Genomic DNA, 17,595 nt, shown 5'->3' with positions numbered 1-17,595 from the left:
AGTAAAATTTCTATTCAGTTCTCTGCTGAATTTTTACTAGTGGCTCAGTGCATTATTGGCGAAGTTGTTGGCGTATTCGTGAAGACAGATTGACAGATTTTCAATGATCGTAGAAAGATCCTGTCCAAAACTGCACTGTAGAAGAGAGGCCACAACAGTTTGTATAGCACAGCACGTTTTGTGCATATCGTGCGTCTCCACTAATTTGAACGACACCTTATGTAAACCATCAGGATTCATTTTTAATTTGAATTCATAGTTATCCTACGCACAACGAAAATCGTGTTTCTGATCACCTCATTGGTTGGTTTGTTGGTTGGTTGGTTTGGTTTGACTTTATTAACGAGATTTTTAGCCCTGGGCTAGTTCATCTCGGGACCAACGGCTTTACTTCCCTTCCGAAGGAAGTCGTCACTATAACTTTTTACGTCATAAGTGACTATGTCGGGGATGGGATTCGATCCCAGGTCCTCGGCGTGAGAGGCGAGCGTTCTAACCACTACACCAGGTCCGTCCCCGACTGGTTGGTTTGTGTTGATTCTGCGTCCTGTTTCACAAGGTTCTATTTCACTACATTGCGTTCCATGAGCTAAATAACGTTTGAGCCATTTTTAATTTGAACGATGTGCAAATTAGCGCGGTTAAAATTAAAAAGTATCCAATGCAACGGGGGTACCTGGTACTCTTCTGTTAGAATAGGTTGGTATGAGAAAAATAAAAATTATCAAATGTTTGTATTACACATCAATGAGGCCCACGTAACGGTAAAAATTAAATAAATTAAAAAACTGCCCTTATATGCATGTTATGGTCCAAGTTTAAGCCGAAATTAAAATTAGAATGATTTCCTGAAAAGATACACCACATTCCAAAGTGTACCCCATTTAAAGGCGAGGCCTCGCGAGGTTGGGCATTAGAGGGTTAAAGTAACTTTTTAGATGTTCCTTCGGTTTTGTAAAAGCTGTTTACAACATATTCATAAATATGAGCCAAAAGAAAGCCACGTAACCTTAAATAAAGACAAACTCAAAATATAACGAATATGATAGAAATTTACGTAAATAGTAAATTGAGGTTTCAGTATATAAAATCATGTAGCATATTTGTGAAGGGAAATCGACAGGTGCCCACTAGTGTGGGACAAAATTTAGATTCTCGCTCCAGTCCACTTTTCGGATTCCATCTAGGTCCCATAACATCTGTGCAAAATTTCAGTTCGATCGGAGAAACGATATTTTAGCGCCAGCCGTTCAAAGTTTGTATGGGATTTACTATGGGAAAACTTACTGTTGCAAAGAAAAATCGCCAAAGGTCGCCCATTGACCTCTTTAAAAATTCTGATCACACATACCTCGATAGGTATTTTTACGATGAAGAAGGCAAGGCGTTTGATATTCGCTTAGTGGTAAGGGTTTTAGTATCTTTGCTTTCACTCAGGCCTATACGGGTTAAAGTGTTCTTTAGATTTAAAATAGCTTTTTTCCAATTGAAAACATCACACTAATTACACTTGTTTTCTCTCCATTTCCAGGATGCAGCGTTTAAACCGAAATGCTTGTTGATAGTGAAAGGATGTCAATTGATTTCAGAGCAATCCGACTGGCAAGGAAGATACGTAAAAAGCTGTTGCTACCCCGGTGCTTTGCCAGTCAAACTTCCCACGTATATCTGGTAAAGGGCAAACCACGTCTGGGTTGTGATAAGAAGAAGCAACACGTTTCGTAGAAAACGAATGTTATTAGGGAATATCTTGCTGGATAGCTTTCGAATGAATATGTCAGTTGCAGTGTTCGGTTCTTTTCATTGAGGGTGTTTAACCTTCGACCAATCGAGTGAAAAAAGGAAAATTGGAGAAGTTTAGTGTCAAAATGATTGAACAAAGCATTTTTCTACGGCAGCTTTTCTGCTGCCACTGGTCGAGAAAACGAAAACCCGGGAAAACCTTTCTCCACATGGTTTCTACAGTGCTGGTGATTATCACTCTGATGCTGCCAACTGCTCGTGGCGAATGTCGAAGGCAAGATACTCGACAGTGTGAGGCGATATGTGTTCCCGTTGCTACCGAGGGAAATGTGATGAAAAACAACTCCACTAGTGTCAGTACTCAGCTGGAAACAAATCAGTGGAAGTGTGAATTGAGAATAATTGTGATCTTACCGGCTAACACGAGTATCGAAGCATCGTCCCCGAGGGTTCATCCAGTTTTACTAAAAGCAGAAGATTATATTAGAGCTCAACAAATTATCCCTTCGTCGGTGGCCATACGATGGATCTTTTACGATGACAAATGTGACCAAGCCCGGGCAACCGTCTCGGCTATGGATGGCACCGGCAGAGACTGTGGTCACGTCATTCTTGGACCGGCGTGTGATCTATCGCTGGGTAAGCAAATTAATTTTCGTTTTAATGAGCATGTCATTGTTAATGGGCTTTGTTAACTACTAACTAAATAGGACAAAAACAATGCTTTACGTTGGAACGACGGAGTCTGATGCATACATTTAAGGGATTTTTTAGGGATTGCTTAAACCTTGCAGTTTTGACTCATATACTGAATACTATTATTACTTTAATTTGAGGGGCCCAAACGCAAAGGGATCTTCTTCTTCTTCTTCTTGGCATAACGTCCTCTTTGGGACAGAGTCTGCTTTTCAGCTTAGTGTTCAATGAGCACTTATTAACTGAGAGTTTTCTTTGCCAAAGTTGCCATTTTCGCATTCTTATCTCGTGTGGCAGGTACGATGATAATCTATGCCCAGGGAAGTCAAGGAAATTTCCATTACGAAAATCGTTTCGAACCCAGACACCATCAGCATGGCTTTGCTTTGCAGCCGCGGACTCTAACCACTTGGCTAAGGAAGGCCCCATCGGAGGTACGTAAATTGAACCAGTTCGTGAAACGAGGTTTTGCCTTTTGGAGTCAACTTGTAAGAAATTGATTTTATTGTTTAGAGAAATTATGCTTTTCAGTATCCTAAGCAAGTTCTTAATCAGGCTAAAATGTTTAAGATCTTCCAAGAATACCTCGCAATACTGAACCCTAGAAGATTGTTATATTTTAAACAACCATTTGTATTGCAAAATCACAGTTTTGGTAACTAAGTGAGTCAACAGGTGTTCTAGATTAATCAATTACTTCCTGGAATGAATACCTTCAATCGTCCACTTATAACATATGTAGATTCTAAGACCTATATTCCCAAAAGTCCTTGGATGACTCAGAACATCTTTCAAATGTAACACAACAATACAACAACAAAATCAAAGCAAAATGTTGCTCTGAACTTCTTTGCATTAGCAGGATCATAGATCACGCTTGTAGATCTAGAGTATTTTGAAGTTTATGGCAAATATGACCAATGTTGAGCAGTGTTTATGAGTAGTGTTTGAATCTTTTATTTTTATTTATTTACAACATCTTCGACAGTATGCCGCACAGACTGAACTTAGGTTTACTTAATTCTATTCTTAAACACAAGTTTACTAATATTAAAATCAAAAACATCACAAACATCATTAAACAATCTACAACATGAATCGAACGGATTATTATACCCATAGAGCGAGCGATGGGAAGGTATCCAGAGTAATTGTCGATTCCGGAGTTGACGAGCTGGCGCGTGAAACTGCACATTTGCCAGCAGACTGCTGCAATCAATGTTGCCTGTGATAACGTCGAAGACAAATAATCTCTGCAGTAGAGTTCGACGGTTAACCAAAGACTGCACACCTATCAGCGCGCAGCGATGTTCATATGGAGGCAGGTGAGCAGGATCATTCCATGGCAGACCTCGAAGAGCGTACCTTATGAAACACTTTTGGACTCTTTCGATTCTTTTGACATGAACAGCATGATTGAATCTGTTGCCTGCTCCTTTGTGGGTGAGTGATGGAATTTGGATCGTGTCCGGTTCACATGGTAACCGCACTATCGGTATCGATCATCCGTGTATACGTTCACGTATTCATTTAAAATAATTTCTTTATCGTTTACCAAAACGAATCCTTTTCTATATCCAAACTCCCAGTGTTTTCTTGTGGAAATGCAGAGGACTTCTCGGCTTCATTAAGCAAGTAACACGTCAACATTTCCAACCCATTCTCAAATTGACGCAGCCGGCGCCGGTATTGTTTGTTATAATAATGAGAGCACCAGTACTTACACTTTGAAGATGCTACTGACCCTGAGTAGCATTTGTTGATTCTCTGTGTAAGTACAGCTGTTCTTGCAATAATGGAGTAGCAACTGCGGGCAGTCAATCATGCTCATGCTCAATATGACCAATAATATGTTATGATTAAACACATCTGATCTAAGCTATAGAGCATAAGTTGAAAACAAATCAGGTTATTTCCGCGGAATTCATCCTTCCAATACCTAATTTCCCATTTGATTGTCTAAACTCAATTTATGCACTTCGTAAAAAAATAAGTAAATTGAATTAACGCGAAAAAAAGACTCCGTTAATTAAGATGCGAAAATGGTCAATCGGAAAAGAAAGCTCGCAGTTAATAACTGTGGAAGTGTTCATAAGAACACTAAGCTGAGAGACTCTATCCCAGTTAGGGCGTAACGTCAGAAAGAAGATGATGGTTAAGTCCAATGTCACACAAACTGACAGTACCGTGCTGTGTTATTAACAGAGAGGGTGCGTATTTGCAATGCAAACACATTCTGTGGCATTGAATGTATATTGATTATAATAAAACGTAATTTAGGAATGCTCTGCCACAATAATAAGACGAAAGATCACCATTGAAGGACAAACAGAGAACTTCAGATTATTTTTCAAAAAAAGTAAGTTTGATTTTAAAATAACTCTTTTTCTATTGTTCTTTAAGTATTGAAACTTTATTTTACAAAATACGAAAATATTTTGATTTGAGACACTTCATTACGCTTTAGATTTGGATTTAGTTGAAATTAGGCATAATTTATATGAACCTTCAAACGAATACCGCGTTCGTTGATACAAAAAATGCTTCACATCGAGAAAAAATTGACTGTCATGAAAAATTTTGTGATTTTGAAATCTATTTTTCATTAAAATTAAATGTTTGTTATAAGCGTGTTTGCTATAATCATCCTGATTATTACCTAATTATATGTAAGCTAGATTTATAGTGTAAACTACTATAACATATGTAATATGAATACTTATACAAAGAAGCTTCGGAGACAGACGAACGTCTGAAAAGAACATAAATAAATCATAAGAGACATTCGATTCTGACACCTAGCTGGAAACAGTCGACTTTAATTCCTCTTAATCACAAAACCCCAACAGTTAGAAAAAGTGCACTCTTCCTAGTTCTATTGATTTCATTAGTTTATTTCCGTATTAATTCCCTTTTGAAGGACTTGTCAATAAATTTATTTTTTAGCATAACGCTGCCAAAAGATATGTTGACAGATAACAAAAATATGTGAAGTTCATCGAAAGTCGTATTTTATAACTTTGGAATTCACCTACAAGTTGCTTGAGATATATTTTTGGATCAAACTTGTCTTGTTTATATTGTTTTATGTGATTTGAATTTAAAGGAAACCAACAACTTTTGATTTTGATTACTTTCGAAAAATAAGTCGTTCTTTAATGAACAGTTTATATTTCATCACCTTTATCGGTTATTTCTGGTATACTTCATCTCAGACCGTTTCTGTTTTTGTTTACATAAATTATGTCAAATTTTGTTTTCTGTATTGCATTATTTGCGACATGTTATGTTGACAACACAGATCGTCGTTAATGAACCGTAGTGGAGAATAATATACAAGTTGTGTTGACAATCAGTACGTTTAATTTGGCATATTGTGCGATACTGATTTTCGACGTACGAATATGTGATTTTGGACGGTTCCGGGTCATTTGGCCGAACGCCAGTTGGCCGAATGCCGTTTGGCCGAACGCCATTTGGCCGAAAGGGTCATTTGGCCGAATGCCGTTTGGCCGAAATTAAAAACAATAGTGAACAACAGTAGCATTTGTAATTAATTTAAAAGAACTGATTCAGGTTATTTAAAAAAAAGGATAAACCATCGTTGATATTTAAATAATTAGCTCTATAGTGAAAAGCTTACTGCAGAAAGAAAAACATCCTATATGTTAGCAATTATTCACTTCTCTGCTTGCAGCTGTCAGCAGAAGTTTTTGCATCGCGTTTGTAGTCAGCTTTCGATAGTAACTAAAACGGTTTATGACTTTTTCGTACTTCTGCTGGATCGGGTTGCTTAGTTCCTTCGAAACATCTATATAAATAAAAATGGAATGGTGTTTGTATGTCACGAAATGACTGGAGAACGGTTCAACGGATTTTAACAATTCTTTAACTGTTGCTTTCGTCCAGGGGTCCGACGTGTTCGTGCGTAGAAAAGTTTAGGAAAGTCATCGGAATAGTCGCAAAAATGGGAGAAAACTAATGTATCATTTTGTATGGGATATTTCATGTCGTTTTTCAACAGCCTAATTGATGACAAGACGAAGTTTGCCGGGACCACTAGTACTAAATAAAATATTTCATAGTTCTGGCGACCACAAGTTTTGGCTTGATCTTTTCACAAAGGAGAAAGAGTGAGCTTCTTTTACGTAAGTGTTCGCCGAGAAATAGTGCAGAGCTCAGTTCACATGTTGCTATTTTAATCTTGAAGGAAAATGACATATCATCTAATTTAACACCCGTGCTAAATTTATATTTTTAATAGGACTCCTTATGAACGTATTAAAAGCCTCAATGCCTATAACTGTGAAAAACACTTCACTCCTAAAAACAGCCTATGAGCAAAAGAGGAAAAATCTTTTATGAAAATTCAAGTGTAATGCAAATAATCGTTTAATCAGTATAACTACAAAGAACTGTCAATGATTTAAAGAAGGTAAAATTCCCAATAGAAATATAAGCTAAATTATTACCGATAGTGATGAAACCAGTATAATTCGAGAGTATAGCCTATGTTTAAAAGAAGGAGAAATTTATGATGAAATCATTAAAGAAACTTGAAACCCTAGCATACCGTTGGTAAGCCAGATGCGAATTAAACATCGGCTTAGAGTCTTGTTCTGAATTAACGGGTCAATTTTATCGTTCTCTTGGAGCACTTATATAATGACAAACATGACGTCCCGTCACATCATACAAATCAACAAATTAATTAATTATTGGGCCACATTCAGCGTTGAGGCAATTTGATTTTTTTGTTCGTAATTCGGCCAAACGGCATTCGGCCATACAACCCGTTTGGCCAGATGGCCGGACACCATTTTGGACGCACATTGTTATACGATACGTGGTTAGCTGAGATTCTTTTCATTATTTTCAAGGTTCAATAGTTCGATCACAGACAAACAGACGTAACACTGAGAAAGTTTTCCTTCTAAATTCATTACCTACTGGTAGCCATACTACACGAGGTACGATTATGTGCAACAAGGCCTACAAAAATAACTAGTGTGAAACGACAAACACGAAGGAAAACAATGGCACGCCTCTGCTGAAATACTTCCTGTAAGAGCTGATGTTCCTCAAGGCAGCATTTTGGGACCGATATTATACAATATTTTCACATCTACTTACCTGAGTTACCTCTGTGATGTCAAAAATCTTTACTTGCGGATGACACAGGCCTCTCCGCCAAAAGACTAAGCCTGCGTGTCATCTGTAGTATATTGCAAAACAGTTTGGATATATTTTCTTCATAATTGCAAAAACGGAAGATTTCTCCTAACGCTTCCAAAACTCAACTAATAATATTCCCACATTATCAAAAACATCTTTATTTCAAACCATCAAGTAGACATGTTGTCACGATGAGAGGGGTTCCAATAAATTGGTCAGATGAAGTTAAGTAGGGTAAATCAGGATAATGCGCCCCATTTAATTTCCAAGGGATTGAGGCTTCTTCAACACGTAAATACATTACATATCTTAAATATCCACGAAAAATGGTGTTGCACATATTAGATCTTTGAGAAGTATGAAAAACCAATAGATATTTGAAAAATTTCGAAAATCAGCTTTTTGGCGTAAAATATCTAAACCGATAAGCAAGCCTCGTTGTTAAATGAAGCCCTTCCTTTACTTTTGTACTTATTACAAAAACTTTTACCGGAAGATGAATGCTACTGGATTCTTTTAAGCTAAGCAAGTGGGGAAATTTTTTTGGACCTTTTGTACAACGCTGTGGAAGCACGACTTCCGGCAATGATACGTCTTCGAATTTCTCTGCTGCAGTTGTTATCAGACGTTATCAATGATCCGAGGTAGACAAATTCGTCCACCACCTCGATCGTCACGCTTCTGCCTATGTGAACTCTATCGCGCTCGGTTCCTCCAGCCAGCAGATATTTCGTCTTCGACGTATTTACCTTCAATCCAACCCGATCTGCTTCACGTTTCAGCCTGGTATACTGTTCAGCAACCACCTGGAACGTTCTTCCGACAATGTCCACGTCGTCAGCGAAACAAATGAACTGGCTGGATTTATTGAAGATCGTACCCGCCCGCCCGTTTCATAACACCTTCTAGCGCAATATTGAACAGGAGGCAGGAAAGACCATCGCCTTGTCGAAGTCCTTTGTGTGTTTCAAACGGGTCCGATAATGCACCCGATATCTTCACACAGCACTGTACACTATCCATCGTTGCTTTGATCAGTCTAGTCAGTTTCCCGGGAAAACCATTCTCGTCCATAATCTTCCATAGCTCTTTGCGGTCGATGGTATCATAGGCCGCTTTGAAATCGATGAATAGGTGGTGCGTAGGGACTTAATATTCGCGACACTTTTGGAGGATCTGCCACAACATAAAGGTTGGTCTGTAGTCGATCACCCGTCCACAAAACCGGCTTGATAACTTCCCACAAATCTGCTTGCCAGTGGCGATAGACGGCGGAAGATGATCTGGGGAAGCACTTTATAGGCTGCATTAAGAATGGTGATCGCTCGATAGTTCTCACATTCTAGCTTGTCACCCTTTTCGTATATTGGATATATTACTCCGTCCTTTCACTCCTCCTGTAGTTGTTCTGTATCCCAGATCCTGACTATCAATCGTAGCCAACCTGTCCGGCCCCTTTTTAATAAGTTCCATCCTTTTCATCTCCTTTGTTGTTCTTGAGCTGTTTGATAGCATCCTTAACTTCACCTATTGTGGGAGTTGGCACGACTCCCTCATCCGCCGTACTGATGAAGCCATTCCTCCTGCTGTCTTGATCTTCCTCCTCTACGCCGTTTAGGTGTTCATCGTAGTGCTGCTTCCACCTTTCAATCACCTCACGTTCGTCCGTCAAGATACCTCGCGACACAAAGCCTTTGCGGGATGCATTTAGTTTCTTGTAGAACTTACGTGTTTCTTGAGAACGATACAGCTGCTCCATCTCTTCGCACTTCAACTCTTCCAGGCGGGGCTTTTTATCCCGGAATAGATGGGTTTGCTGCCTTCGCTTCTGTTTGTATCGTTCCACGTTTTGACGGGTGCCTTGCTGCAGCATCATCGCCCGCAATGCATTCTTCTCGTCCAAAACCGTCTGACACTCCTCGTCGAACCAACCGTTCCGTCCATTTGCTTCCACGAACCCAATGGCATCTTCCGCTGCGTTGTTTATGGCTGCTTTGAGACTACTCCAGCAGTCCTCAAGAGGGGCTTCGGTGAGCTCTCCCTCTTACGGCAACGTTGCTTCAAGGCTTTGTGCATCATCAGTTGCGACTTCGGGTAGCTTGAGTCGTTCCAGATTGTACCGTGGCGGGCGTCGGTACCGAATGTTGTTCACAACGGAGAGTCGTTGGCGCACTTTAACCATCACTAGGTAGTGGTCCGAATCGATGTTTGCGCCACGATAAGTTCTGACGTCAATAATGTCCGAGACGTGGTCGATTTGCGATTCAGTTTGTTGGGGTGATCTCCAGGTGTACCGATACGGGAGGCTGTTCTGGAAGTAGGTACTACGTATGGCCATGTTTTTGGAGGCGGCGAAATCAATCAGTCTACGGCCGTTTTCGTTCGTAAGCTGGTGAGCGCTGAACTTCTCTATAATCGGTCTAAATTCCTCCTCCTGGCCAACCTGAGCGTTGAGATCTCCGATAACGATTTTGACTTCATGACTTGGGCAGCCGTCGTATTCACGTTCCAGCTGCGCGTAGAAAGCGTCCTTATCGTCATCGTCACTAGCTAGGTGAGAGCTGTGCACGTTGATTATGCTGATATTGAAGAAACGGCCTTTGATCCTCAACTTGCATATTCTGTTGTCGATTGGCCACCACCCAATCACGCGCCTCTGCATTTCGCCCATCACAAGAAAAGCTGTGTCCAGCTTATGTCTGTTGCCGCAGCTCTGGTAGATCGTATAACCATCCCTATACGTATGTACCGTCGACACTTTCCAGCAAACCTCCTGCAGCGCTACGATGTCGAACTTGCGGACCCTCAATAATTCGGAAAGAATGCGGGTACTTCCCAAGAAATTGAGAGACTTACAGTTCCATGATCCGAGTTTCCAATCGTTAGTCCGTTTTTGATGCCTGGGTCTATGCCGATTGTTCCGGTCCGAATTTACATTGTATGCTTCCTGTACTGATGATTTTTACGGCTGGCTTGTAAGGCCTGCACCAATTCCCTGTCTCGCTGGAGGATCATCATGCACAGCACTGATTAGAGTCCCACGCTGGCACTAGGACGGTGATCAGCCGCTCCTAACATGGAGAACAGACGCTGTTTTGAGCCGCCCCTAACATGGAGAACAGACGCTCTGATAAGCTACACCCTCAGAAGAGAGGAGCCCCCCTTCCCTGTCAGCATACGACCAAGGTCCCACCAGGGTTGGTTACCCGATCTTCCCTACGGTCACTCGTACCCCACGCGGCACCATGGGGAGGTAGGGATAGGAGTTGCTGGTCAAGAGGCTAAGGACCACAAATGGGGTATATTTTATACCTGCCGGTTCGCGAAGTACCAACGGTACGCATTGTCCAGTCATTTACCACCCACAGAACGGAACGTTGCTGGGTACAAAACTGAAATTTTAAATACTCGTTTAACCATTTGTCTGTTTTCTGGGGTAAATTGTTGTTGTTGTTGTTGTTGTTGTTGTTTGAGAGGAACTTAACTCAAACAACAACAACAACAACATGAAGTCAGTATGACTCCAGAGATCATTGAAGGACTATAACTATTCTCTTAGTGAAATGGTTTGGAACTTTTTTTCACATATTGGTACGTTTCAATGAAATGTTTGTTTCGCACATATTTTTTTTAAATATCTTAAAAAATAGTTTTTTTTTCAAATTATATAATTCCCAACTAACCAATGTGCAACATAGAAGCCCTACCCCTTTTGCAAATGTTTACCGAAGAAAGTATAGATTTATGTAAAACTGTCACTAATCGTCCAATTTTTTTCCAAATTTCTCATTTTTCCCTGTTTTTTACAATACCTCACTGTGTCTAGACCTTCCCCCTCACTGTTGAACTTTCTTATATTTTAAGTAAAATTGAATTGAATATTCTTTCCACAACTGCAGAAAAATCGAAAATCGATAACAATTCCGTGAAGTTACTACGATTTGAATTTGGGGTCAATTGTCAAATTGGGGTCAACCCCACCGCACAGACACAGTTTTGCTTCGAAAGCCGGACACTATGATTATTTTTTACATTTTTAATAATATAAATTGAAATTTTCTTTCCATACAAATGCACAAAACTATTCTGTTACTTGAATAGTATGTTGTAAATCTAAATGTATCGCAGTAGGCAGGAGTATATTAAAAACAAAAATCAAAATCAAAATGCGTATCGATGTTCTACAGATGTCAGCCCTTGTTTGACTGTATTTTACAGTTGCCATTGAAGGAAGATTCGATTAATTTGTACTGAAAAAAGTGTTATCGTAGTGTTATTGTGCCAGTATGTAATGTAATGTGAATATTATCTAAAAAACACTCATTATTGTTAATAAATCTTCGAGCTGTTTAGTAGAATACCTATAAGTAGATGAAAAAACCGAAATTAGTACCGTTTTGTCTCAAATTCCGAACAGACTCAAATTCCGAACACTCGGTTTTTGTATGGCGATTTGGTTGAAATGTTTCGCTGAAATATGTCACCAAATAAGAACGAAATGGCAGTCAATTGCATTTCAATTTAAACGTTTCCAATTTAATTTTTACCGCGGGAGTAGTGATGACTCTCAAGTTTGAGACCAGTAGAACAAGCTCAGATAAATTTATTTGCGAAATTATTCATTTGATTCCGATTTTTTCGTGCTGTTCGGAATTTGAATCAATGTGTTCGGAATATGAGACAGAATAAACACAGTGTTCGGCATTTGAATCAATATGTTGTTCCATACTTTTACGTAAAAACAATACCAAAACTAATTAAATCAACATTTTTATTGGTACACTAACAGCTAACAGTTAGACTTTGCGAAGAAATTTAAATTTACACCAATATCAGTCATTTTATGCCAATCAGATGCATTTGAAGTCACTGTTGGCCTTAAGTGTTCGGAATATGAGTCAAAACGGTACTATACCATTTAATTCCACTAGAGTTTGTATCCTTTGACAGATACGCGTATTTCGACCCCAACTGTAAGGCTGTCTTCAGTGTCGTGTACTAGACTCGACTTAATGAAAACCATCGTATGCACACATTATATATTATTGGATATTTGTGTCAAAATGTGTCCGGATAGAGAAGCAAATTATTTGACTGCTTCGGAAGCCGAACGCACTTGAATATTAAATGAAATCGGAACTTAATGCAGATCATTAGGAGCAGTCTTGTTCAAATCATCAACGAACATTTATTTTGGAACATTATAGAAGAGAAAATGTGTTTATGGTGAGTTATATTAAGAGTATTACCGTGGATAGAAATATAGGTGGTGCATTGCTTTGAGGGCGCTTTCCAGGCGCTAGCATAAGATGAGTGAAGCAATATTGCTGTACCTTTATAGCAGCTTCAGCGTTTTGCACGACTCGAGACTTTTGTGATTACGTGTAGCAAACTGTTCAAAATCATAGAAATAAGAGTTAGAGAGTTGAATTTTATACAAAATATGCAAATATTTAGTCAAAAAGAAGTGTCCGGAATTCGAAGCAACATAGTAAAAGTGTCCGGATTTCGGAGCAAGACACATCTCTTATTTTTGCATATATAAGCAATTCTCGCATAACTTATCGCTATTTTTATGAATCCATGTCAAATTATAAACATTTAACTTCATGATAAATCACAGTATTTTATTAAAATGGATATCATTGATTTTAAAAATGATACTTGAAGTTAATCCGGTGCTTAAGTGTCCGGATTTCGATTCAAAACGGTAGCACTAAAACGTGATTGATGGGAATTTCGTCAGTTTTACATTAATCTGTAGCTCGAACATTATTTGTCAAAGCTGATAAAAAGCAAGTTTCTTTATTGTATGAACTTATCACGCCATCACTATTGTCCATTCTGAGGAAAACTGCTTAGCATAAGGACAAACCTAGTTGTGTAAAATCGAGCGGCGATCTCTCTATCGCAAAAGGGGTCGATTTGACGAGATACGACCACGTCGAAAGCCGGACCCATACTAACCATCTCATTGAGCCAACGTTGGCTTATGAGTAGTGTGATACAAACAAGTGCGAAGTTAAAAATAAAATCTCTCACAGTTGTTCGTAGGCACGCTTAGGAGAGTAGGAAGGAGAATATGGAGCCTTGACGGACTTTGGTTTCAAGTTGGCCGGTTACACTGCAGAATCGTTATCCGTTCTGTGGCGTAGTTGGTTAACGCGCCCAGTCTAGCGCATTGGTAGTCGTGGTATCGCAGCCCACAAAAACGGTTCTATAATTTTTTACAATTTTGCATCTCAATTAGTACAAATTTACTTTAATGTCTACGACCTTCAGGTTTTTTTCATTGTTACAAAGTATGTTGTATTTGCTAACAAAAAATCTTCTAATTTTGGCTAGTTAGCTGTTGAAATAATAACATATATAACAAAATTTTCTCTCGCCGTCAAAGATCGTCCTTAGCACTCGGCGTTCAAAAACTCCGAGAGCTTGCAAGTCCTCCTTGAGCATAGTCCATGCCTCATGCCCGTAGAGGACTACCGGCCTTATGAGCGTTTTGTACATCGTGCATTTGGTGCGGGAGTTAATCTTTCTTGACCACAGTTTTTTTATAAACCACAATAGTAAGATCACTTATAAGTTTGATGAATCATCGATTAAGTTTCATCTAGGCGAATTAGGGATTGCAATGGTTGCTACTCCGTAACCGAAGTCAGCGAATATGCTCAAAGAATCAACAAGGAGTTTGGCCGGGATTGGCCATAATCTCCTTCAGTGTGAGAAAATCTGTGCTTCTATTTATACAGGGTCAATAACGGCACCGGCCATGTCCTTGCAGTCAGGTGGGATTGGGGGAAGGAATGTTATTGTGTAACCTTTGCTATTTGGAGACCGTGTTTACCTCTGTATCTCCACAAAGTTTACTGGGAGGTATATTTGTTAATGGGGAGGATCGTTGGGTCACATGATTCAATTTGATAAGTGATTAGACCATGATGAACAATTATTTATGAGATAGAAACATGCTAGTAAATATAATATTTTCAATCGATACGAAAAATTTCCAAGTAGAAGAAAATAATGTCGACACTTGTAGTGACGAACCATGCATAGTTTGTTGGAAAAAAATTACGTCCCACCGTTGTAACGGTTAAATGTGCAGTCATACATTTTTATAGATTTGAAATAAAAGCATGAAACGAGCTCACCAATTAATCTTTCATCTCTGACTGAGCAGCCACAATCCACTTTATGCTTCACCTACGGCATACATACTCCGCTCGGAAACAAACAGATCCTAAACGCACTCCCGGAAAATCGCGCGCAAATCGAGGGAAAAAACCGAAGCACAAAACGGACTCGTTTGCTCGGGCTTATTCGAGACACTCTTTATACAATGTATGAAATCTGTATTGCAGATAAAATGTTTGATGGTTTAATAGTTAATTGTTTGCTTGAATCGTCTTTTCATACTTGACTTTAAGTTTTTCTTAGCTTAAAATGTGTATATAAGCAGTCTGGATAAAATTTTCATATGACACATGGATGTTGGTAGTATCCAATCTACGAAGTATACCGTAACTAGGCTAACGCTAACGCCTTACTTCGAATTTGTATATAAGAAAGATAGTGGAAGAATATATTTTTTTAGCAAAATAAGTAACCCAGAGAAGTTTTTTCTTGTAATTATGATAAAACAGGAGTTCTTTTACATTACGGAACAACACTTATTAATAATTTGGTATTCACCGAATTCCACAAAAATGATCATTTTGACCCGACACTTTTTACCAGCCTTGTTTAAGGTCAAATTTTTGTATCTTCTTTTTTTGACATTTGATATGATTTTTATCATCACGAATGAACGCAGCACGTCGTATTAATATACAGCCGTTCCATGAAAAACCGATCTAGTGGGTCGCTGAATTCAGTGAAAATTTGCTATTTTGTTCCTTATCCGAAATAAGGCTACACATGTTTTTGGATTCTTTTATTAGGGTGACCATTTCCGAAATAGGGTGACCAGAAAAATCGCAACTTTGCAAAAATGTTATTTTGTAAGAAATTATAACTTTTGAACCGCTTGACCGATTTTCTATTTTCTCGATTTACTTATATACTTAAAATACTTTAGATTTTTACTTTTCGAGAAAAATTTAAAATTTTACAATGATTGTTTATTTTTACATTATTTTTTTTATTTTTTCGTTTTTTTCATGTTTTGAAGGCCTTGGAACAAAAGGGGCTATTGCTGTTCTAATTTTTTCTTGAAAGTACAGAAAATTTTCGTTTAATGTCAAATTTTCAGCGATCTATGTTTTTTAGTTTTTGAGATATATATTATTGAAAATAAAAAAAAAATCAGTCATTTTTATCGGCACATACTGTGGGTCTCAGCGCATTTGATTGATGATTAAAAAAATCATAACTTTTGAACAGCTCAACCGATTTCCAATGGAATGGAATGGAATGAAAGCTTAAGAATTCAGCTTTTCAGAAAAAAAATATAAAACCCTAATCACAGACAAACAGACGTCACACTCTCATCATTGTCCATCGACCACCTTTTTAACGGTCGATTCAAAAATATGTTAGGTGGCCAATCCGCCACCCGCAGCGCTTGCTTCGTTTTTGTTCGTGTTTGACGTTTACACGCTACCGCCATCTGTTGGCTCGTCGGCCAAACACGCTAATTTTAGTATTGGGCGTACATGTGTGGTGACTATGATTTTGATCGAGATTTGTTCTGAGTGTTACGTCTGTTTGTCTGTGCCCTAATTTTTTTTACATGAAAATATCTGAAATGTTGAAATTTTAAGCTTTCATTCCACAAAAAAGATTGAAAATTGGTTGAGCTGTTTAAAAGTTGTGATTTTTTAAAAATAAAAAAAAATCTAATGCGCTGAGACCTACAATGTGTGTCAATAAAGAATGACTGATTTTTTATTTTCAAAAAATATATCTCAAAAATTAAAAAACATACATCGCTGAAAATTTGACAGTAAACGAAAATTTTCTGAACTTTCTAGGAAAAATTAGACCTGTAATAGCCCCTTTTGTCCTGAGGCCTCATAACACGAAAAACAGAAATTTTTGTTTCTTTTTTCATGTAAAAAAAAACATTTTTTGTGAAATTTTATATTTTCCTTGAAGGGTAAAAATCTTTAGCTTTCATTTCGTTCAAGAAAATAGAAAATCGGTCAAGCGGTTCAAAAGTTATAATTTCTTAAAAAATAAATTTTTTGCAAGGTTGCGAATTTCAAAAAATCCAAAAACACGTTTATCCTTATTTCGGATAAAGAACAAAAAAGCAAATTTTCACGGAATTCGGTGACCCACTAGATCGACTTTTTCATGGAATAGCTGTATATAACTTGAAAACCAGGAGAGGGTAACTGTAAAGTGCTATCAATCATCTTCTTTTCTGGCGTTACGTCCCCACTGGAACTGAGCCTGCTTCTCAGCTTAGTGTTCTTATGAGCACTTCCACAGTTATTAACTGAGAGCTTACTATGCCAATGACCATTTTTGCATGCGTATATCGTGTGGCAAGTACGAAGATACTCTATGCCCTGGGAAGTCGAGAAATTTCCAAACCGAAAAGATCCTGGTGGGATTCGAACCCACGACCGTTAGCCTGGTCTTGCTGAATAGCTGCGCGTTTACCGCTACGGCTATCTGGGCCCCCGTTTAAAAACTAAGGTCTTTAAATAAGCATTTGCTTAATGTGTTCATTATGCCCTTAATATCCCAAAACACTAATAAAATCGGTATTTTGTGCAGCTTTGGCGACGTTGTGCTCAACATTGTGACGCACTGGATCGTTTCTAAGAGCGGCATCGGATTCAACAACCCCAAATTTACGAGACTCGCAAAAATTTTATTCTTGTTACGTTGTGTTATGATATGCTATGCTATGAGCTTGAGCTTGAGCTTGATTGGCCGCCCGTGGATGCTACTCCAGTATCGCCAGATCAGCTGCACTTTTACACAAGGAACCAACCGAATGACTGCTTGGGACTAACAGACACCCTC

At 38.6% G+C, this 17,595-nt stretch overlaps 1 protein-coding gene across 1 annotated transcript in view; it reads left to right on the top strand.

Annotated features, from left to right (window-relative positions):
* LOC5579938 (atrial natriuretic peptide receptor 3) overlaps positions 1-17,595 on the top strand; it is a 138,544-nt gene that overhangs the window by 79,091 nt on the left and 41,858 nt on the right. Inside the window, exon 3 of the mRNA XM_001652177.2 lies at positions 1,532-2,382. Within this exon, the coding sequence (XP_001652227.2) occupies positions 1,869-2,382 (514 nt within the window). The 5' untranslated portion in view covers positions 1,532-1,868. The remainder of the gene's footprint in view (positions 1-1,531; positions 2,383-17,595) is intronic.

Source organism: Aedes aegypti, chromosome 3 (assembly GCF_002204515.2).
Source record: "Aedes aegypti strain LVP_AGWG chromosome 3, AaegL5.0 Primary Assembly, whole genome shotgun sequence".
NCBI classification, from domain to species: Eukaryota; Metazoa; Arthropoda; class Insecta; order Diptera; family Culicidae; genus Aedes; species Aedes aegypti.
Note: the sequence above shows the minus strand (reverse complement) of the source record. Positions and strands in the feature narration are given on the sequence as shown.